The sequence below is a fragment of the Micromys minutus genome, assembly GCF_963924665.1.
Source record: "Micromys minutus genome assembly, chromosome: 5".
Lineage (NCBI taxonomy): Eukaryota > Metazoa > Chordata > Mammalia > Rodentia > Muridae > Micromys > Micromys minutus.
In genome coordinates, this window is record NC_137974.1 from 47,304,736 (window position 1) to 47,327,220 (window position 22,485).

The 22,485-nt window shown below is 40.6% G+C and overlaps 1 protein-coding gene across 2 annotated transcripts in view; it reads left to right on the plus strand.

The window, feature by feature from the left end:
• Nucleotides 1–22,485, plus strand: part of PCCA (propionyl-CoA carboxylase subunit alpha) — a 277,273-nt gene that overhangs the window by 9,987 nt on the left and 244,801 nt on the right. For both annotated transcript variants that reach the window (XM_080916684.1, XM_080916685.1), the window contains exons 2-4: nucleotides 8,528–8,605; nucleotides 12,959–13,006; nucleotides 13,099–13,167. In XM_080916684.1, coding sequence (XP_080772810.1) covers nucleotides 8,528–8,605; nucleotides 12,959–13,006; nucleotides 13,099–13,167 — 195 coding nt within the window. The remainder of the gene's footprint in view (nucleotides 1–8,527; nucleotides 8,606–12,958; nucleotides 13,007–13,098; nucleotides 13,168–22,485) is intronic.

Here is a 22,485-nt window from a genome sequence, read left to right on the forward strand (position 1 = left end):
GACCTGGCTCTCCCTTGACTATCGCTGAGGCTTGAGAGGTAGGAGCTTTCAGGATTGGTGGAGAATTTCAGGATTGATGGAGAATTTCTGTATAGTTGGAGTTGGAGAGATGGCTCAGTGGTTAAGAATGCTTACTAATTTTGCAGAGGACAAGGTTTGGTCTCAGGACCTACATGGCAACTTACAACCATTTCTAACTCTAATTATAGGGAATCTGATGCTGTAGGCTTAGAATTTTTTTTTTAAACCTAGTTTAAAAAGGGTTCTTAAACACTTTAATCTCCTTTTTAGCCCACCACTCACCAGAGGTCGTAGAAAGGAAAGGTTACTAGGGCAAAGGAGGATTCAGGTCTGTTTAGAAATAGTTCTTTGGGACGATTCCAATCTTTGTTGTCAGGAGATCAGCAGTTTAGTTCACATGAATCAGCAGTAATAGCTCAGTCCACTCACAAACACCATTCATAAATCAGCAATGGCAGTTCAAATCCAGAAGAAACTGTGAGTCTCTGCCAATAGGCCCGCGTCTGTGCGGAAGCAGCAAGAAACTGCCAGATCACCACCAGGAGTTCTTCGTTGTGTTCTTGTCTATGAAGTCACAACAAACAATGATCAGAAAAGAAGGTGAGCCAGTGTCACAGTGTCATCAGCAAAGCACAAGGAGAACCAGCAAAGAGTGGCAAGACACCCAATGCAAAGCATCATCCACTGTCCGTTGGGTTATACTTAGACCCTCTCCAAACATCAAGTGACCCTTCCAGCAAAACATCACATGCCCCTTTTCCAGGAAGCTTCTAGAAAAATACCACATGTCTGTTTTCAGCAAAAACATCCTCTCATAAGACAGTTTCCAGAAAAACATCACACAACACAACAGACATTTCCTCTTCTTGACACCTCCTGCACACACATGGTGCCCCTATATACATTTTGGACAAACAGATACACATAAAATGAACAGGCATAAGGAAGGACGAAAGAAAGGATGGAAGGAAGGAAGAAAGAAAAGAAAGAAAGATAGGTGGCTAGGGCTGGAGAGATGGCTCAGTGATTAAAAGTACTTCCTGTTCTTCTACAGGACCCTGGTTGAGTTCCCAGCACCCACATGGCAGCTCAAAACTGTAACTCCAGTTCCAGGGATTCTGATATCCTCACACAGGCATACAATACACATAAAATAAAAATAAATAAAATTATAAAGAAACAAAGTGCGCATGACGAGGGGAACGGGTGTGAGTGCTCAATGTCAGAGCGGCCTGGGTGCTCTTGGTGAGGAGGGTCCAGGTGGATATTATTTTCCTGTTCTCTTTCAGTGGCTAACTTGGTCTGTCTAAAGGCACAGTCATGTGCCATGGGCTAATGTACTGTATGCTGACAAGACTGCATCAGACACGACTCTTTCCTAAGAGCAGTGCTCTGCAGCCCTGTGGCTGTGGAGTGCCGGCCGTCACCGCTCGCTTTTTGCAATGAAGACATTTCTCAGGGACTTGAGAACTGTCAGAGTTGAGGTTTGTTCCCATGTTGGAGTGTAGATGACAGTTGTTTAATGAGTATTATTACTCTCGTGGCAGGTCATAAGTGCCTTGGTGTGCTTTTTTTGAGGTCAAAGCTGGACACTTTGAGCTTTTGTGTGATATCTTACGTTTAGGGGCACTTGACAGCCTTTAAAGAGCATTGTGATCCTTTTGACGAATCTCTTGGGATCTAAGGAGATATGGCTTGCACTTTATGAAAGGCCCTTCGGAGTGATTTGTTCCACGTCTTACAGTTCTGCAGGAGTGGTACTGAGCTTCAGCCCATGCGCTCCTGGTGGTCACGCTGCATCCACGTGCCATGCTGACCAGGCACTTATTTCTCCCTAGGAGTGGAATATGCAAGGGCCCTTTCTTTCCAAGGAAGAGAATCAGTGCTAGTATGTTATCTTGTGTTTCCTTTTCTTCTTTAATTTTTTTGACTGTGGTAGTTTTCTTAGTTGTTTTAGGTGCAGTTGTTTAAAAATTTTTCCTCAAAATGTTCATATTGTATGGGCTCTGTTCACTTTACCACTGAGCTCTGCTGATGCAAAGCTCTTATCTGAAAGGGAATAAGAGATGGTAGTACTGGAGTCAAATATGAGTAAGCATTGAAGTGGACATTTCTGGTTTCTTTGGAGACTCAGTTGTGTCATTCTGGAAACTGCTATGAGAGGATGTTTTTGCTGAGGAAGATGTGTGTTTTGCTAAGAATAGGCACATGTTTTTCTGGAGTCACCCGGGAAAAAGGGCATGTGATGTTTCGCTAGATGCTTGGGAGGACATGTGGTGTTTGCAAAGGATATAAATATAACCCAGCAGACAGTGGACGGTGCTGTGTGGTATTGGTTCACCTTGCCTTTCTTTACTGGTCATCACTGGGTTTTGCTGACAATGCTGGATGGTATTGGTATGCCTTACCATTCTCTTTTGGTTATTGTGACTTCATAGAGAGAAACACACCAAAAAAGAACTACTGTTAGTGTTCCAGTAGTTTCTTGGGGCTGATTGGCCGAGCCTTGTGGTTTCTTCTGGATCAATCTGCCATTGCTGATTAGTGTTTGCCATGTGAACTGAACTGCTAATATCCTGATAACACAGACTGGACTTGCTTCAACATCCCCCTTTACTCTACCGTTTCCTTTCCACTACCTCTGGTGGGTGGTAGGCTAGAAGGGAGTTTACTTATTAAAAGTAGGTTTTAAAAAAGTCTAAGACTACACACCATGACCTGGGATAGCTTTAAGTTGCCCTAAATAACAATGACAGTGGTTACACAAACCTTATAGTTACAGAGCAGAAAGTAAACTTGGCATTGGTCAACTACATTGGTGAGGAAATTGGGTGGATGGATTAAAAAAAGTGAAGAAATATCCACTATAGGTTTCAGATATTATTTGAAAACAATCTTAGTCTTTGGTTCTAGGAAAGCTATTAGCCAATTTAACATGGTTTTACCTGGTATTTGATGTGTTAGGCCAGATTCAGAAAGTGGGTACTAAGTAACTATTAAGGAGACTCAAGAAAGTCAAAGATAATTCTGGACCTGTGAGATTTTAGTGGTCCACAATCATGAAATCCTTGGTAGTGCTGTAGAAGCTTCTAAAAAAATTCATTCATTCATTTACTCATTCATTCATTCATTCATTCATTCATTCATTCATTCAGTTTGTGGTTGCTTACATGCCATGTTGCATGTGTGGAGGAGATTAAAGGACAATTTGTGGGAGTTAGTTCCCTTCTTTTTCCATTTGGGGCCAGGAGATCAAATTTAGAGCATCAGACCAGGCTTGTGAGCCTTTGCTCATGGCGCTCACTTGCTTGTCCCTTCTAGAATCTTTATTATAGGTGATTTTAATGGAGCCTTCCTCGGAGCTTCAGTTTATATGAACTCCTCTGGCTTGTTGTCCGGCAGGGGAGGTTACACTCATTGTCTTTGAACTTGCAACTCTCCTGTGTCAGCCTCGCAAGCAGCTGCAGCCAATGTGTTTCACTACACACGGGTTTCTTAGGTTTTCCATGCTTAGTAAGTATCAGAAAAGAAAAGGCCTAGAACTCAGAGATCCTCCTGCCTCTGCCTCCCAAGTGCTTTAAGGATTAAAGGAGTGCACCACCATGCCTGGCTAAAGTATCATTTTTAACAGGGCATGCTGGCATGCTGCTGCAGTGGGCCAGTGTGTGGCTACAGTGTTAGAGAGCTACTCAGAATGCCAGCTCCTCTGTTCAGTGGGTGGGCTGTAGGTACTGCTCTACCCCCCATTGTGTATGGGACCTAGCCGACTTGTGAGAAATGCTCAGCCAGCTTCCACACCTCAGGTTTGCTTTCAGAGTTCAGAGTTGGCTGAAGCTAAATATGCAATTTGTTTTTTTTTTTTGTTTGTTTGTTTTTTATTTTTTTATTTTTATTTTTTTTTGAGGAAGGAGTATTATCTTTGTTAGTAAGTTTGTTGTGAAGACTGAACTTTTTGTAGCTGTTCCACTGAGGGCCATAGAAGGTTGGAATTATCAATTCTTTGAAAACTCATTTATCATTAATTTTTTTATTAGTTCTCTGAAAGTCTAGATAGCTGAATTTTTATCTGAACATAGAGGGAATGGGTGGAACCACTCGGTACACCACCCTTTCCCACTCAAATGATAACTTCCAGTAGGCACCAATGTCATGGAAGATGCCATTTGTTTCTATCTTTAAATTAAAAGTCAGACTTTTGTAGCTCCATGATCTTCAAAAGCTAGAAACTGGCCGGATTCAACTTTCTGGTGTGTAGAATTTGTGGTATTACAGAAGGAAGATGGAATGTGATCTTGGTATGTAATGTGGACATAGCACACATACTTTGATTCCTGTTCTCAGTCAGTCTTTCTCGGCAGTGCGAAGGCTTCCTTTAGCCAGCTACTTCTTTCATGTCTCCTCTTGTTTCAAGTACAGAATACATTTTACAGTCCGAGACTTTATGCTTGTAAAAGCATATGTGTTTAACTTTAGTTTAAAACATATAAGACACTCTTCCTCATATGAGTGTGTTTTTATAGCATTCTAGGAGGCAACACTAATTACCTTTTGCTCTTTGGGTTTTCCGCTCTTCTAGTTTTGGGTCTGTCTTTGCCAGCAACTACTAAACAAGTGAGCTGTTTTTTTGTTTTTGTTTTTGTTTTGGTTTTTTTTTTTGAGACAAGATCTTGCACTTAGAACTCAGTAGTTTGCTAGGCTAGCTGGCTAGTGAGCTCCTAGAATCCCTGTTTTTGATTTTGCCCCTTAGCCCTGGGATGATAGGGGCATACTGGCACACTTGGCTTTTTTATGTGGATGCCAAGGATCCAAATGCTCCAGTCCTCATGCATGTGAGCCATCCCTCCTGTTTGTTTTTTGAGACAGAGCATACTCTACAGCCCAAGTAAGCCTCGCAAGCCCAGTGGTCCATCCTCCTCAGAGCCATCATAGGCTTGTGCCAGGCTAGTGTGTCTTTTTTTTTTCTTACAACTTTATTTAAAAAAAAAAAAAGAGAAATATACATGTACAGATTTTAAAGAGCATTTTGGGATAAAACTATATGAATATATTTTTGTCAGTACTTAATTTTTTTTAAAGGTTTGATAGTATGCATTTAAATCTTACTAGTTACCATAAGCATAAAGTACATGTAAAACCAAATGTAACATGAAAATAGTCAAAGTTTTCTTGGTGTGTATAGATTGAACATAATGATTTTTAAATACCAAAAATTGCCACAAGACTATCTTCTTAGCTCTTGAGTTATTAATGATTTAAGGCCTAGGTGTACTCCACTCTGAGTGGGTGCTATATACTTGTTGTTGCTTTTTTTTTTCTTAGAAGGACTGAGGATTCCACTTTTTGGTCTTTCCTTTTTTGAGATTCATATGATCTGTGAGTTGTTTTTTGGGTGTTCAGAGCTTTCTGTGACTAGTATCCAATTATCAGTGACTGCATATTATGTCTGTTCTTTTGTGACTGGGTTATCTCACTCAGGATGATATTCTCTAGATGCATCCATTTTCTTAAGAATTTCATAAAATCATTGTTTCTGATAGCTGAGTAGTACTCCATTGTATAAATGTACCACAATTTCTGTATCCATTCATCTACTGAAGGACATCTGGGTTCTTTCCAGCTTCTGGCTATTATAAGGCTGCTATGAACATAGTGGAACATGTGTCCTTATTGTATGTTGGAGCATCTTTGGGGTATATGCCCAGAAGTGGAATAGCTGGATCTTCAGGTAGTATTATGTCCAATTTTCTGAGGAACCGCCAGACTGATTTCCAGAGTGGTTGTATCAGTTTACAATCCCACCAACAGTGGAGGAGTGTTTCTTTTTCTCCGCATCCTTGCCAGCATTTGCTGTCATCTGAGTTTTTGATCTTAGTTCTGGTTGGTATGAGGTGGAATCTCAGGGTTGTTTTGATTTGCATTCCCCCCCATGACTAGGAATGTCAAGCACTTCCTTAGATGCTTCTCAGCCATCCGATATTCCTCAATTGAGAATGCTTCGTTTAGCTCTGTACCCCATTTTTTTAAATAGGATTGGTTGACTCTCTGGAGTCTAACTTCTCGAGTTCTTTGTATATATGTGAGCTGTTTTTAAATTTCATTTTCTATTTGTATGTGTGTGCATGTGCCTAGACATGCATGACCATGTCTGGGTAAAGGTAAGAGGACAGATTGCAAGCATCAGCTCTTTCCTTCCATTGTGGGTTCCTGAGATCAAACTCAAGTCTTCAGAACTGCATGACAAGCACTTTTATCCCCAGATCCATATACTCTCCCAACACACCTTTTTCTCAAAACTTGGTTATGCAAATTTCTTGTTTTAACTTTCTGACTTGGAAAAGTTTGTCCACTGTGGCTTAAAATATACAAATGGCAAACAAGGCATTAGATTTAATGAAGATTAACTTTTTTAAGTTTCAAAGGACATGTAGAAAGTAAAAAACAAATATATAGAATGAGATCAAATAATTGCGATTATATACCCGACAAAGGCATGAGTCTAGAATATATCAAGATTCCTCACAACATAGCAGTGAATGAAAATCCAGTTTGAGCTTGGTGGTGGTGATGCACCCTTTAATCCTAGCACTTGGGAGGCAGAGATAGGTGGATCTCTTAGTTTGAGGCCAGCCTGATCTACAGAGCAAGTTCCAGGATAGTCAAGGATTCATAGAGGTGGTGTTTCTGGACTGCTCTGGCAAGCAGATCCTGGTGAAGGGCAGAGCTGAGGACAGTGTTCTTCATCTGACCCAGCACCACGGGGTGGACCTGGAAGGGGCAGTGAAGCATCCCTGGCATGCTTCACCTGCCATGTTTATGTGAGTGAGGCCTGCCTGGATCTTCTGCCTCCACCTGAGGAGAGGGAAGACGACATGTTAGACATGGCTCCACTTCTCCAGGAGAACTTGAGACTGGGCTGCCAGATCGTGCTGACCCCTGAGCTGAAAGGAGTCGAGTTTGCTCTTCCCAAGATCACCAGAAACTTCTATGTGGATGACCCATCCTCAAGCCCCAAGACAAGAGACCACTAGACCGACCAGCGCCATGGAACTGAAAAGAAAACCCATGCTTCCTACCCCAAAGCAAGGACTGCCCAGGAAAGAAAAAGTTGAACCCCCAGTGTGAGATCAGAGCTGCCAGTGGGGACAGCCAGTGTCTGAGCCCTGAGGGGGATGGGTCTCCATCTTGGGTATGTCAGTTCACCAGGGAGAATTGAACTATAAATTAAGGATGTACTCAAAACAGAGCTGCAATATAAAGTCACACACATCTCTGAAAAAAAAAACAAAAAACAAAAATGGCTTCATGGAGAAACCCTATCTTATGAAATAAAACAAAAATGAAATTTGAATAATAGCTATAGAATTTAAATAGACATTCCCTAAAGAGAGCACAACATGACACAAAAGCTTAAGAAAGACACTTGTCCAAGTAAAGACACCCAGCTGGACAGGATGGCGTGCATTTTTCATCCCATTACTTGGGTCTCTGAGAGCTTGGGGTCAAATTTATCTATCTAGTTTTAGGCTAGTCAGGGCCACACAGTGAGTCCCTGTCTCAAAAACCAAAATTCAAACCTAAATCAGTAATGAAGACATTCAGTCATAGGCATAGTGTGACCTCATCTCATGTGTGTGATATTTATTTATTTATTTATTTATTTATTTATTCATTCATTCATTCATTCATTCATTCATTCATTAGTATAGAATAGAGTTTATTCAGGGCATGGGCGAGGAAATTTAACAGGGTAGTAGAGAGAGAGAGAGAGAGAGAGCAGACAGACAGACAGACAGAGAGGAGGAGTGTAGAAGTGGAGGCCAGCCATGAGCACATGGAAAGTGGGGGAGGGAATGGGGAGAGAACAAGAGAGCATGCGACACGGTTTATTACTCTCATTTCCTTCATGTCTTAAGGCGTTAAGACATACTTTCTCCAGAAGTAGTTAACCATATGCTAGAAGGGAAGCTGATAATTTTGAATTTTTAGCCATCAAGTCCTTTTTGTGCCAGAAAAAAAGTCATCACTCATGACTTCAACAGATAAAAAGGACATGTTATTAGTTACTAGTCATTGTTAAAATAAAAAAATCTATGAGGCCACCACTGTATTATTTATTTATGTATGTACTAAGTACCCAGTGCCTTGAGAATGGTAGACTGGTCCCTGCCCTTGGAACACACAGCTAGTCTTCCGTCTGGGTTTGTGGCCAGTCTAGAGTAAGAACTGCCACCCCCGCCAGAGGCTGCCTGTGGTGGGCCACCTCTTACTCTCTCTCCTGTTTCCATGTTTACTTTTCTTCTCCTTTGCCTCATACCTTTGGCTCTTCTTACATGTCGAGGGGACGTGTCTTCAGTAAAGGTTTCCCTTCGGCAACTAGGTTCTATTCTTAGCAGGGCACGTATACACTGAAAATCTCAGGTGGAAGCAAACTGGAGAAAGAACCCCGAGAAAAGGTGAAATCCACAAGAGTCTAACTGCTTTCACTTTTTTTTCTGTTTTTAAATAGCACGCTCCAGTCTATTCACAGCAATGCCTACTGGTGTCCCGAAGTCTCAGTTCTGTGGAATATGAACCTAAAGAAAAAGTAAGTATGTTAAAAATGCTCTCAATAGCTAAGTTAGACTGGCTTTACTTTCTTGTTGCCACATGATGTTCACTGGACTGACTGAATTGTAATGATATTATAATTATTTATTGCACTGCTGAAGTATTGTAGGGTTCTTTTCTATTTTTCTTTTTTCTATATGTGCATGCCTGCCTGCATGCGTGCATGTTCATGTGGAGTCCAGAAAAAGACATCTGGGGTTCTGCTCTGTCATTCTCTGACAGTCCCTTGAGACAGGGTCCCTTACTGAACCTGCAATTAGGCCTTCAGCAAGCCCCAGGATCCTCCTGTGTCCTCCTCTCACTGTGTGTGGGTCACAGGCACTGAGTGGCCTTGCCCAGGCATTGCTGTTATTGTAAGAGCTTTGAACTCTGCTCCCTGTGCTTTTTCAGCTACTGCTCGTACCCAGTGAGTCTTGCCCCGGCCCCTGTATCATAGGTTTAAAAGTGGCTCAATCTTTGTTCCATTCTTCATTTGTAGAGTACAGTTTGAGTTTGGTAGTGTTTCTTATTTGCATCAAAGGATTCAGGGGCTGGAGAGATGACTTTAGTGGTTAAGAGTTTGTTTCTCAGCACCAATATGCATTAGTTCACAATTGCCTCTAACTACATTTCCAACGGATTTACTGCGTTCTTGTGAAGCATTGAGCTGTTTTATGTGTTGTTACAATCTGGAGTATGAGGAGACCTGACACCAGGGATAGAGAGTTAAAGTGGTCTCAAGAAGAAAAATTATGAATAAGAAAAGAAGGAATCTATAGAAAGGAAGCAAATGATGGATGGGTTTATCTTATAGGAGGGCGGCATGTATATACTCTACAAACAAATACAATTAGGAGGAGAACATATGAATGTGTGGTGGCTTGGACATGCTGGGCCCAGGGAGTGGCACTATTAGAAGGTGAGGACTTGTTGGAGGAAGTGTGTCACTGTGGCTGTGGGCTTTAAGATCCTGGTCCTAGCTGCCTGAAAACCAGTCTTCTGTCTGCCTTTGGATGAAGATGTAGAACTCTCAGCTCCTCCAGAGCCATTGGAGGGACACTGGCATGTTTCCTGCCATGATAATAATGGACTGAACCTCAGAACCTGTAAGCCAGCCCCAATTAAGTGTTGTTTTTTATAGGAGTTGCCTGGGTCATGGTGTCTCTTCTCAGCAATAAAGCCCAAACTAAGACAGAGGCCATGGAATTGCTAGGATAGGAAACAAAGATTAAGAATTAAAACATGATGTACAAGCATATAAAAAGCTAACACTTTGTTCTCTAGTTAAGTGAAGGATTGGAGATGACAATGCCTGCTTTACTTATGTACTTTTTAAACTTTGTAAGAAATTATTTTAGTTTTGTGGTTTCAGAGAATTAAATCTTTACTCTCAGGGCTACTAATCCTGGGTCTTTGGTACGGCAGAATATCCCAGTGGTGGGAATGTCTGGAGGAAGCTACTTACTTCATAGTTGCCAGAGAGCAAAGGACAGTGGGGTCCTGGAGGAACGCCAACACTCAACAACAGGGCTCAACGATCTGCTTGTGTGAATGTGTATATATATGCACTGGATGTGTATAATTGTGCATATTCATGTGTAGACATCTATGTGGAGACCAAATGTCAATATCAGATACTTTCCTTTGATTGCTCTTCATTTAAGTAATTAATTAGTTTATTTTGAGACAAACATTTCTTTGTAGCCCTGGCTGCACTGGAATTCATTATGTAGATCAGCCTGGGTGTGCTAGAGATACAGACAAGTGCCATTACCCCAGATTAGAGATACAGACATGTGCCATTACCCCAGATTAGAGAAACAGACATGTGTCATTATACCAGTGTTTGAGATACAGACATGTGCCATTACCCCAGATTAGAGATACAGACATGTGTCATTACAACAGTGTTAGAGATACAGACATGTGCCATTACCTCAGATTAGAGATACAGACATGTGCCATTACCCCAGATTAGAGATACAGACATGTGCCATTACAACAGTGTTAGAGATACAGACATGTGCCATTACCCCAGATTAGAGATACAGACATGTGCCATTACAGCAGTGTTAGAGATACAGACATGTGCCATTACCCCAGGTTAGAGATACAGACATGTGCCATTACAGCAGTGTTAGAGATACAGACATGTGCCATTACCCCAGGTTAGAGATACAGACATGTGCCATTACAGCAGTGTTAGAGATACAGACATGTGCCATTACCCCAGGTTAGAGATACAGACATGTGCCATTACAGCAGTGTTAGAGATACAGACATGTGTCATTATACCAGATTAGAGATACAGACATGTGTCATTATACTAGTGTTCAAGATACAGACATGTGCCATTACCCCAGATTAGAGATACAGACATGTGCCATTACCCCAGGTTAGAGATATAGACATGTGTCATTACAGCAGTGTTAGAGATACAGACATGTGTCATTACAGCAGTGTTAGAGATACAGACATGTGTCATTACCCCAGATTAGAGATACAGACATGTGTCATTATACCCAGCTTTTCCATGAGTGTTGGGATTTGAGCTCCGATTCTCAAGTTTTCACATGGGGGTTTTACCAACTGAGTCATCTTCTTGGTCCTCGATTTTCTCCATATTCAACATTTTACTACTGACTTATATCAGGTTAAATAAGGTAGGAAAAAGATATTAATAATATGTCCATCTATTTGTGTAGCTATTTACTGTCAAGCATTTTTACTTGTTTATTTGAGATGTGATCTGATTATCTGAGGGTAACACGTGATCATCTTCCCTTAGCCCTCTCAGTGATGGACTGCACATGTGTGCAGTCATGTGTATCCCTACAAGGAGTTTTTAAAGTTTGAGCATGGTTATTTGTTTCATATACATGCCCATTAAGAGAAGGACTTAGTTTATTTGTCCTTGGGGATTTGTTTGGTAAGATTAGGAAGCTTGAGTGGCTCAGTGTTATTGTGGGCAGCACAGTGATTGGGTGCCTTTTATATGCTTGATCTCAGGTGGCATTTATGCCCAATGAAGAGAGCCTGTCCTTAACACTCTCCACATGTCACAGTGTGCTTTGGCACGAATACCACATTGAATTTGGGTCTTCCCAGTAGTTCCCCTTGCTGGCCCTGCTATCCTGCTGCTCAGAAACATTCAGTGATTGATTGACTGTCTAGAGTTCTTCCACTCCTCCACAAAGTACCTGGGACACAGGATGAGCTCATTCCTTCTAATGCTCTCTTAATGGGGAGAAGGGCCTGGTAGTTTAGAGCTTAGTAGATAGGCTTAGCACAGAGAACAGAAAGAAAGAAGGAAGCGAGCAGAGGATGACTGCTTTTATGTTTTCTTTCAGGGCATTACCTTAGCGGTGGCTCTTATAGAGAGAGCATAAAGTATCTGTTCTTTAAATGGCAGTAAGTCCTTTGGATCTGCAGGATTGGCCCTTTCACACTGAGTGGTATCTGAGTTGTTCCTCCTACTAGCTCTCCTGCACCCACACCAGTAGGGTGAACTCTCCAGCACTAGTTAGAACTTGACTGTTTCAAATGCAGCTCCCGTGAGTAAGTGTGTTTTTCTTAGGAGATACATACTGTTCAACAGTTATTGTTGCCATTTGGATAAAGAAAGCTAATGACTTCACAGTATTATGCCTGTGCAAGAGTAGATTATCTTAAGGGTCTATGTGACCAAGATTGTGACTGCTTCAGAGTTTCTTTAGGTTAGGAGTTTCCCAGGCAGGAAGGATAGTCTCAGGCTAGTAGTATAAGCCATATTTGTTATAGAGGTTAAGTCTTTCCAGTTTTGAGATTTTAAACTTTCCACATAGGCTAAAATACTATCTTCCCTAAGACGCAGGAGTACCTTCTATTTTATTTTTATGTTATGTGTATGAGTGCTCACCATCATGTTGGCATGTATACCACATTGTGCTTGGTGCCTTCGGAAGTCAGGAAAGAATATTTGGTCCCCTGGAACTGGGGTTATGTATGGACGGTTGTGAGGTGACATGTGGGTGTTGAGAACTGAGACTGGGTCCTCTGTAAGAACAAGTGCTGGGAGTTGAATTCAGAATCTTTGATATGGTAGGCACGTTTCTTTGTGGCAATCAATGTAGTTTAATTATTCAATAAATTAACCTAGACAATTGATGCTTTAATCAAGTTATTAAAGGGCCAGATGCAGTTAGATGAATTTAATTGCTTTCTGATTATAAAGGAACATATTATTCATAACGTTTACGATTACTCTAGAAAGTAAATGTTTACTAGAAATATATTTATTAATAATTGTGGAAAATATTGCTTTTTAAATCTCAAAGTAATATTAACTATTTTCTTTTTCGTTTCTTGTCAGACTTTTGATAAAATTCTCATTGCTAACAGAGGAGAAATTGCTTGTAGGGTGAGTAGGATTTGAATTATTTTCTGTTTTGCTTGGAAATATATTAACATTCCTTTGCACATGGATCTTAACAAGTTGTGTGTTTTGACTAGGTTATTAAAACCTGCAAGAAGATGGGCATCCGGACGGTTGCCATTCACAGCGATGTCGATGCCAGTTCTGTAAGTATATTTTTATTTTGTTCTGTCTCTTAGGACAGAAGTGAAAGAAATTTGCTTTATTTTTCCTGCACTTGCAAAAGGCATATTCACTTTTTAAAACTAATAGGTCCCTGTTATCACGAACACAATGGAAGTACTATAATGTCTTAACTCATTTTCTTTCCTCCAAGATTTAGACCAAGATTACCAGGCTTATTGCTAGTCAACAAAAAGCTTAAACCAAAACCTGAGGAAGTTAGGTTGGGAGATGAGTGGTCTCTTCACACAGCGCTTGCTTATGAGTATCTCCCCGGCATAGCTCCAGCATCACTAGGAATGCTGTCAGTACCTGATCCTCCCCAAACGTGTTCAGCTGAAAGTTTGATGAAGGAGAGAGAGGTTGATGCTTATTGGATCTGAGAAGAGGAAGGTGCAGGGTAAAGCAGTGAACGATGTGTAATTTTATGTGGCATTTATGTGGCATGTTACCCAGCAGGCATTTTCTCACAGAAACGAACTATGAGTAAGTAAGAGCGATCCTGTGGGGAAGAGTACTGAGTGTTAGACCTTCATGGACTGAGATATGAGCCGCTATCCTTCCAAGGCACTGTGTTTTTCTTTATGTCGCTTTTAATAGTACAGTAATTAATTTAGCAGAAAGATCTTTAAAGTGTGGTGGTTTTAAAAGAAGGTGTTCTATTTGAAACCGTTACTTATTTTGTCTTACTGTAACTTCTCTTTCAGAAATCTAGATGAAAGAATCGCAAACTTGTTTGCTGAAAATAAATGTTAATTACATAATTTATTTGATGGTTGTATTGAAAGTATCCTTTAGTGAAAAGCAATTAAACTTGTTTTGCATGTATCAGATTCTTTGCTAACTTTTTGAAAATTTGACAATTTCAACAGTAGTTATTTTTGTTTCTTCTAAAGTTTCTGTTCACGATGGTTTGCTAAGAGCAGCAGGTCTTAGTGCAGGGCCCTAAACACCCCCAGCAATTGTGTTGTGTTGTGTTTGTAGATGATCGAGTTTGGGTTGCCCTCATTCCTTGCAGTGGCCTCCTGCAATCTGAGACTGCGGGCTCTTTGGTTGGTATTCGAGTATCTCTGCAGACTGGGTGTGGTGGCACACACATTTGATTTCTGCACTGGAAAGGTGGAGTCATGCATGTCTCTGAGTTTCAGGTCAGCCTGGCCTGCAGAGTGAGTTCCAGGACAGCCAGGGCTACTCAGAGAAAACCTGTGTCAAAACACCAGAACAACTACCAAAACATTTGAATGTCTTAGCCTCATGGATTGGAAAGCTTTCTATTTTGGTAATGATCAGGTAAATGGAAGTGGAAACACTTATGAAGCGTTGGCAATATTTAAGTGTTCAGTGCAATTCATCTATGAGGCCTGCGCGGGCTTTCTCTTTGGGTAGGTTTAAAAAAAATTGTTTTTTGGTGGATTCTCTGTTGTTATTCTGAATTTGCATATTTCTAGGAATCTGTCCACTTCATTTAAGTTTTCTGGTTTATTGGTATGAAGTTGTTTGCAGTGTTTCTTTCTTAGCATTTTATTCCCATGAGGTGGTCATATCTCCATATTCATTGCCGACTTTAGATGTGTGAGTCTTGCTTTCTTTCTTGGTCTCTGTCATAGTCTTCAGTCTATGGCAACACAGTATCATAAACTCCATAGCTTATAAACAATAGGAAATGAGTTTTATAATTAGAGAGTTTGGGAAGTGGCGGTAAGGGCTTCCTTTCTGCTTTGCAGATGGAGCTCTTGAGCTATGACCTCACATGTGGAGGGGCAGGGGACCTTTTTGATGCATCTTTTGAACTTGATAATCTCATTCATATGGTCCTGACTATGACCTAATAGCATTATTAGACACGCTAAGTAATGTTCTGTAGACAAGAACTGTAGAATGGTGGATAATAAAGGCAAAAATAATTTAGAGTTTCTTATCTATAAAAGATGTGATTTGAATTAACATTAAAATGAAAAATTTAGGATTCATGTAAGGACATTCAGATTTTATATAGGGAATCTAAATATTTTGTATGCTAATCATTTCTGAGCTATTTTGTATGTTTTTCTTTTTAAATCCTAGTAAACACAGTGTTTTTGTTTGGAAATTGAACCAGGTGGAAATGTGGAAGAGTGGCCTGGAGCAGTGTGGCTGTCAGCCTTCTAATTCTGTGACTCTTTAATACAATTCTTCAGGTGGTGGTGATCCCTAAACATAACATTATTTTCATTGCTACTTCATAACTAAAATCTTGCTACTATTATGAATCATAATGTAAATATCTGTGACTTTTTGATGGTTTTAGGTGACTCCTGAGAATAGGTCATTCAACTTCCAAGGGGTCTCAATCTACAGGTTGAGAACCTCTGGCCTAGTGGTTTCCCAGGAAACTTGACAGGGAAATCACATTCTCAGCTGGGGTAAACTAGGGCTATTCTTGTTAGAGGAAGGGGAGGAGACAGCTCTGGAATCTATTGGATCTTAGGAAGAGAGCTAGTGTGGAAGAATTTCTTGTCTTGCTAATGAAGATTTTATCATAATTATGTTGACTGCTAAGGTACAGGAGGGACATTTCAGCATAGTTAGTTCCTGTTTCCTGCGATTTTAGGCAGTTCCAGAGAAGGTATGGACTATATTTCCTTGGTTTGGTGAACAGTACGGCAGTGAAGAGATGGAGACTTTGGAGACTGCTGCATCTCCAGGTGCATTCAGATACCCACCATTCGTCCTTCCTTGAATTTCAAGTAAAAACTCTAAAATGTTTTTTCAAGTAGGAGGAATAAAGTAGTTTTTATTAAACTACTATTTTTAATTTTTTATTAAAAATCAAGTTTAGAAACTTGATTTTTGTCAAGCTAAATTGAAAAGGTCTAGACTCTTTATTTCAGAAGAGGAGAAGTGATTCTGTGTCTCAACTCTTGACCTTCTCTGCTGTTCTCCCATTTTATTGCTGTGCACACTCATGCTGAACTTAATGGAGCAATAGCTGGTATTTACAGCTTTGAGACAAGACCCTAAAATTAGGAAAGTGTTTACGGTGACTCCTATTACACACAAGTCACTTGCTGTTTGGAGTGTGATTCTTGGTGGGTACTTGATTCTCAGCTTTAGGATTTGGTAATGAGATGGAGTAGTGTTTCCTGTGAGTATTCTGGGATGACTGACAGTAAGGCGTGGTAGTCATCACTTTTTTATGCCTACCCTTGATAATATTTTTATGCTGGCTGGGGAGGAACAGAGGGCAAAGAGGACTTTGTGATGCTTAAGTGATTAGGGTATCTTGGTTCCAGTTGACCAAGCTGGAGGGCAGTGATCAGGCAAATGGAACTGGAATACATTACTGTACGCTATGCTATGAGAGACCTGAGGGAAACAGCATTGTAGGAGGTTGTTGGAGAAGCTTCATTATATCTTAGTTAGCACATCTCCAGTTTTACCTTAGATACTTACCGAGATTAATGCAATTGGAATGTAATTGTTTTGGGCATTTTCCTCCTTTAGGTGATTTTCAGGTATTTTTCAACTGTTTCATGCTGGAGAAGTGTGTTTGGTTTTGCTTTTTTTTTTAGTTCTGAGACAGGAGTATTGCTAAGTTTCCCAGGGTGACCTTGAACTCATCTGTAGTCAATGAAAACTTTTATGCTACAGAACTTCCTGCCTTAGCCTCTCTAGTAGTTAGGATTTCAGGCTTGTGTATTACCAGGCTTATCCCTAAAGTGATATGTTTAAGTAGCATCTTCTTTTTACATATACTTATTATATCATCGTAAATCATTTTTATTTTTCTATCTACTTATTTACTGTCTGTCTGTCTATCTGTCTTTCTATGTCTATGTGTGCGAGTTTTTTGCCTACAAGTATGTCCATACATGAATACCATGTGTATGCCTGCTGTCCAAGGAGGCCATAAGAGGGTGCTTGGTCTTCTAGGACTGGAGTCGCACAGACAGTTGTGGACCATTCTTGTGGTTTCTGGGAATTGAATTTAGGTTCCCTGGAAGAGCAGCCAATGCTTTTAACAGCTGAGTCATTTCTCCAGGCCTGCTGTGTGCACCATGTCAGATGTGTAGTTAGAGGGTAATTTCAGGAGTCTTTTTCCCACCACCCTGTGGGTGTAGGAATCAAACTCTGGACACCAGAGTTGGTATTAAGTGTCTTTGCTTACTGGACCATCTTGTCAGCCCCTTAAACAGTATTTCTTTTTGTTAGTCTTTTTGTCTTTTTTTCTTTTTTCTAGACTGGGTTTTTCTGTATAACCATCTTGGCTGTCCTGGAATTTGCTTTGTAGACCAGGCTGGCTTGTAACTCACAGAGACCTGCCTGATTCTGCCTCTCAAGTGCACCACTGGGCCTGACTAGTTATATGTTCTTGGGTTACCTTGACTACTAATGCATATATTGAGATCTGGTGATTATGATCCATATTTTCCAGTTAGTCTGTTTAGGTTGTAATACCTCCTAACAGTTAGGCCACATATGAGAACTGTAGAATTATTCTGAATATTTTTATCAGTATTAAACAGATACTATAGCAGTCACCCTTCAGTGAAGAGTTTGCTTAACCTCAGAAAGCCTGTCAGAGAGGGAAGGGTGGGCTTGGTTTCATTGATTTAGTTTTACTCTGGTGATTAGGTTATTAAAATGCTATTAACTTTTCTTGGGGGTAGAGTGTGGTGTGTGTGTTACAGATGTGCACTGAGGTTTCACCGTGTTGCTTTGACACCTTGGCTTGAGTGATCCTTTATCCTCACCATCCTGAGTAGCTGGAACTTATCATCCAGGGCCTCTGGGCCCAGCAAATCAAAGCATTTTTGAATGTGAAATTTGCTTAAAATCTTACTGTTGTTCACTCTTATAAAACTTAGCTGTTTTTTTCAGAGCAAGATCTACTGTATATACTTATGCAAATTTGAAACACTAGACCTTTCCAAGAAGAACTAATCAGGAAAAGAATGCATTTGAGATGTTTAGACATTTTTTTCTGCTATTTTTGTCTTTAGAAAAACTTATTCTGCAGAAACATTATACCCTCTCAATTTTAAATGTTTTGATTATCTTGGCTTAGCTAAATTACTTCCTCTGCATTTTGGAGCAAAATGGAATAGGATAGGATCCCTGGTAGGAATTTGTTCACATTAATATGGCTCATCAGGGACATTATATTTAATTGGAGGCCCTGCAGAACAGTGGCAGGAGACTTGAAGAGAGTGATTTAGCATTAGCAACGGCCCGTCTGGGAGCTGTGCACTAATCAAGGTGCTGGAGTGTTAGTGCTGGGGATGATGGGAACTATGACGATTATGACATGTAAGCCTGCCCGTGCGAACCGGACAGGCAATGAGTTAATCAAGACGTGTATTAAATGGCTCCATGCTGATTCATTATTATCTACCATAGTGCCTGTCATGTTGTGTATTTAAAAAATACAATTATTGCTGAATTCAGTATGTACTAGAACTAAATTCAGCCTTCACTCTCTTAATTTTCAACAAAATAGCCTCAATTTGCTTTGTCCATATAAAAATAGAGAATTGTGTCAATTGTGTTGGTTCTGAGAATTGCATCTTAAAGTAGCATCCGTCCATTTAACATTAGTGTACGCCTCTGACGTCGTGGTCCTTTAAGACTTTGCTTAGCCCTTTCTTATATTTCTACTACATAAATGACCTGGGTTCTAAACTACAATTTATGTGTCTTTATTTTTCAAGATGAAAAATAATTTAAGCATTTCAGAGAGAAATTAATATTTAATACATGGAGCTATAGAAGAATCAAAGCATTAATTTTTTCCACCATTAAAATGTCCTAGAATCAGATGTGGGTGGAGCCCCCTTTGTGTGGTAGGTGGTCTCTTTTTGCCAGGTAGACCCATTCTGTGCCCAGCATGTTTAGAAATGCTAGAAATGTACATATTTTTGGGGAAAAGGACCAATAAATTGAATCTCTTTAGAAAATAAATTGAAATGCAGCATAAATCCTTAAGCAAACTCTATTTTATCTGTAGACAAATTTATAGTAGCACTGTGCAGATGAACACACAGTTTTTTAAAAACTGTAAACACTGTCAAATTAATAAAACTTTGTATAGAACTGTGACCTTTATTTATTAACTTAATTAAAACAACATTATGGCTAATGCTTGAAGTGTTAGCCGCAGGTGGTTGTTAGTGAAGTCCATATATGCAGTTTGTGATAGTGGTCAGCAGCAACAGAAACCAAACTGTGAGCTCAGCAGGCTAACCTGTCAAAACCCAGCAAAGATGCTCAAATGACTGAAGGTTTAAACCCCCTGGTGTTAAAGGTGAGCCAGCCACCCCAGTGAAGAGGGGCTGTGACTTTATCCAGGAATTTGTCAGAAATTGAATCTGGACAGGAGACAAGAAAAGTAGAAGAGTGACCTGGAACAGCCTGCTCTCTGCTCTTACGGAGCTTGTGTTGATGGGAGAGACAGGTATAGGATAGGAACATGCAATTATTGTGTTGCATTTATAAGAGAAAGCAAATCTCTGCCTTTCTTTTCTGTCTCTCCTTATCCTTTTTGTGTTTGGGACCATGCCTGGGCCTTGCACATATAGCAAGGACTCCACCATCCAGTTACAGTATCCTCAGCTCTCCTTCTGACATCTCTACTTGGATGCTTTGGAAATATTTCAGATTCAGAATGATAGAGACGGAACTCCCAGTTTCTGATATTTGTATACTGTAGAGGAATTGATTATGATCACTATTCTTGCTTTGGTTCCTCATTGCTTACTAGTGATCAAGTTCGTATCCTAAAGGGTTTTATAATCTGGTCACATCCCTACACTTGTGTTGCTTCCTTTGTGAGGTGTTTAAAAGCCTCGTGAATTAGTGATTCTTCTGTTCTGCCCTAATAAGGTTCGTCAGGGAAAAGCCTGGTGGATGCCAGGAGCCCTCCTAAAGATGCCCAGTTCATAACCTTTGATCATGTAAGCATTCTATTATATGTTTGTTTATCTTTTGGGGTGTGTTTGCACATGTATGCTGTCTGTGTGGTGGTAGTGTCAATGGATGACTTCAGAGAATCAGTTTTTTTGTCTGCCATGTGGGTCTTGGGGTTTAAATTCAAGTTGTCAGCTTGATGACAGGTACCTTTATGCTCTGAGCCACCATCATATCACACCAGCTTGTATGACATAAACTACCTGGGTTAAGAATTCTGAGACTGAAAGATTGTTTTGGGTTATCTGACCACCTGATGTCATCACAACCGTTCTATTAATGAGGCACAGTGGCGGTGGGAGGGGGGAAGATGAAATCAGAAGAGATGGGCACAGGGTCTCCTAATGCTTAAAAACAGCTGACTTATGACCTCAGCTGTCTAGAACGGTGTTAAGAACTGTGGTCCTAACTCCGGGTTAGCGGTGGTAACAGCAGCGATAGAACAGGAATGGGGAATGGATGTTTAGATGTCAGGAAATCTAGCAATGTCTTAATTATGTTAACATAACAAAGGAAAAGTTTATATGGTGATCCATAGATGTATATATAGATGAATAGAAATTACAAAATGTTTGTAGTTTCACTCATGAAAAATTAAAATATTAGAAAAAATTTCCAGACTGATAAAATTAATTTCTTCTGGACTATTTTATTTGTGCTGAGTTGTGGGTGGTTTCTTAGTCTGTTTGTTGTGTGATCTAGACATTTGGTCTGTGGTCTCTGTTTGTGGTGAAGGTTTAAAACATCTGTCCCTTAAACACACCCCCCCCTTCCTCTTCTTTGTTTTCTTCTTTCTTGGGTTTTCTCTCATTCTCTCTCCATCTCCTGCCTCTTCCCATAAACCCCTAAGATAGTTAACAAAACAACACTCAATTCTCCTGACTAGCAATTTCCTAGTAGCCCCCAGCTGGCATTGTGTGTTCTGGATCCATGTCTGGATCTTTTTTTTTTTTTTAATATTTATTTATTATATATATTTATATAAGCACACTGTAGCTGTCCTCAGGAACACCAGAAGAGGGCATCAGATTCTATTATAGATGGTTGTGAGCCACCATGTGGTTGCTGGGAATTGAACTCAGGACCTCTGGAAGAGCAGTCAATGCTCTTAACTGCTGAACCATCTCTCTAGCCCCCATGCCTGGATCTTAAGTTCATGATGTAGATATGTATAGCAGGCCAATCACAGATGGTACTTCTGATTTTGACTCCAAAAACTGTAGGAGCTGAAGCAAAGAACCAGCAGCTCCACCCTAGCCTGTTGTTAACTAGTGGTCATCTTGTCCCAGGCTCATGAGCAACTTGCCCCTTGCAAAGGGTGTTTCCTGCTTCCCAAGAAGCTGCTCACACAGTTGGTCAGCACTGCATGCCCTTGTGTGGTTTTCCCAGTGTGTCGTCATGTGGCTTTGTGACTTCATGAGGTGATGATTGCTGTTCCTGCCGTCTCCGCTGTCCTCTGCCGATGGTCTTCACCGCTGTGCACTTGAAGCAGGAGCTTTTCGGTGTGGACTCCGGTGCAGCCCTCATTCCTGCTGCATTGTACTGTGCTCATACTGCACTGTCATGTCTGCGAAGAGCAGAGAAGAATGTCGATCACACTATTGTGGTTTTGCTTAATTTCGGAGATCTATTTGTGCAGGCTATGACTTTGGAAATGAACTTGTAATGTGATCACTCACACGCTTACTGAGGGCTAGTGAGCGGAGGATGTCAGCGGCGCTCAGCCTGTCTGGATGTGGCTTTGCCCCTTGGATTTCGAAGTCCCTCGATCTCCAGGCACTGAGCTGGCTGCCTTTCTGTCTGACTGTGCCGCTTCTGTGTGGCCATCATGGTGGCTGCCTGCTTGGAGCAGCAAAGGGAGAAGTAAAGTTGGAGTTGCATCTGATGCTTCCTCTGTTGGAGCTCAGGCTAAGGGAGTCTTCTGGAGGAGGGGGCAGGTGTACATGTCTGCTAGAGAGCATACAGACAGGCGTTCTAAAGGCCAGAACTTCATGTTTCTAGAAGGGAAGTGTTAAGCTTGGGTAAAATTGCTTATAAACAGTATTGTGAAGTGGTTTATTCTGTTGACAGCTGCATGTTAAGTTGATTCTATGAGTCAATCCTAGAATAATTCTCAGCCTATGCTGTATTCCCCAAATGAATATTAGATATTGAGTAAAGGAGCCTTTATAATTAAATCTAGGCAAGTGTCTTTCATGAACTATTCTAATTAAGTGTTATAGATCCCGAGGCTGTACTGATGTGGCTCAGCTCGAATGTTTTCCCAGTTCTGAGGAGATTTGGTTTCAAAACAGCATAAACCACTTTGCAAGGTTTCGTGTGTTGACATCTCATAGCTGTCTTAAATATTTTGATTT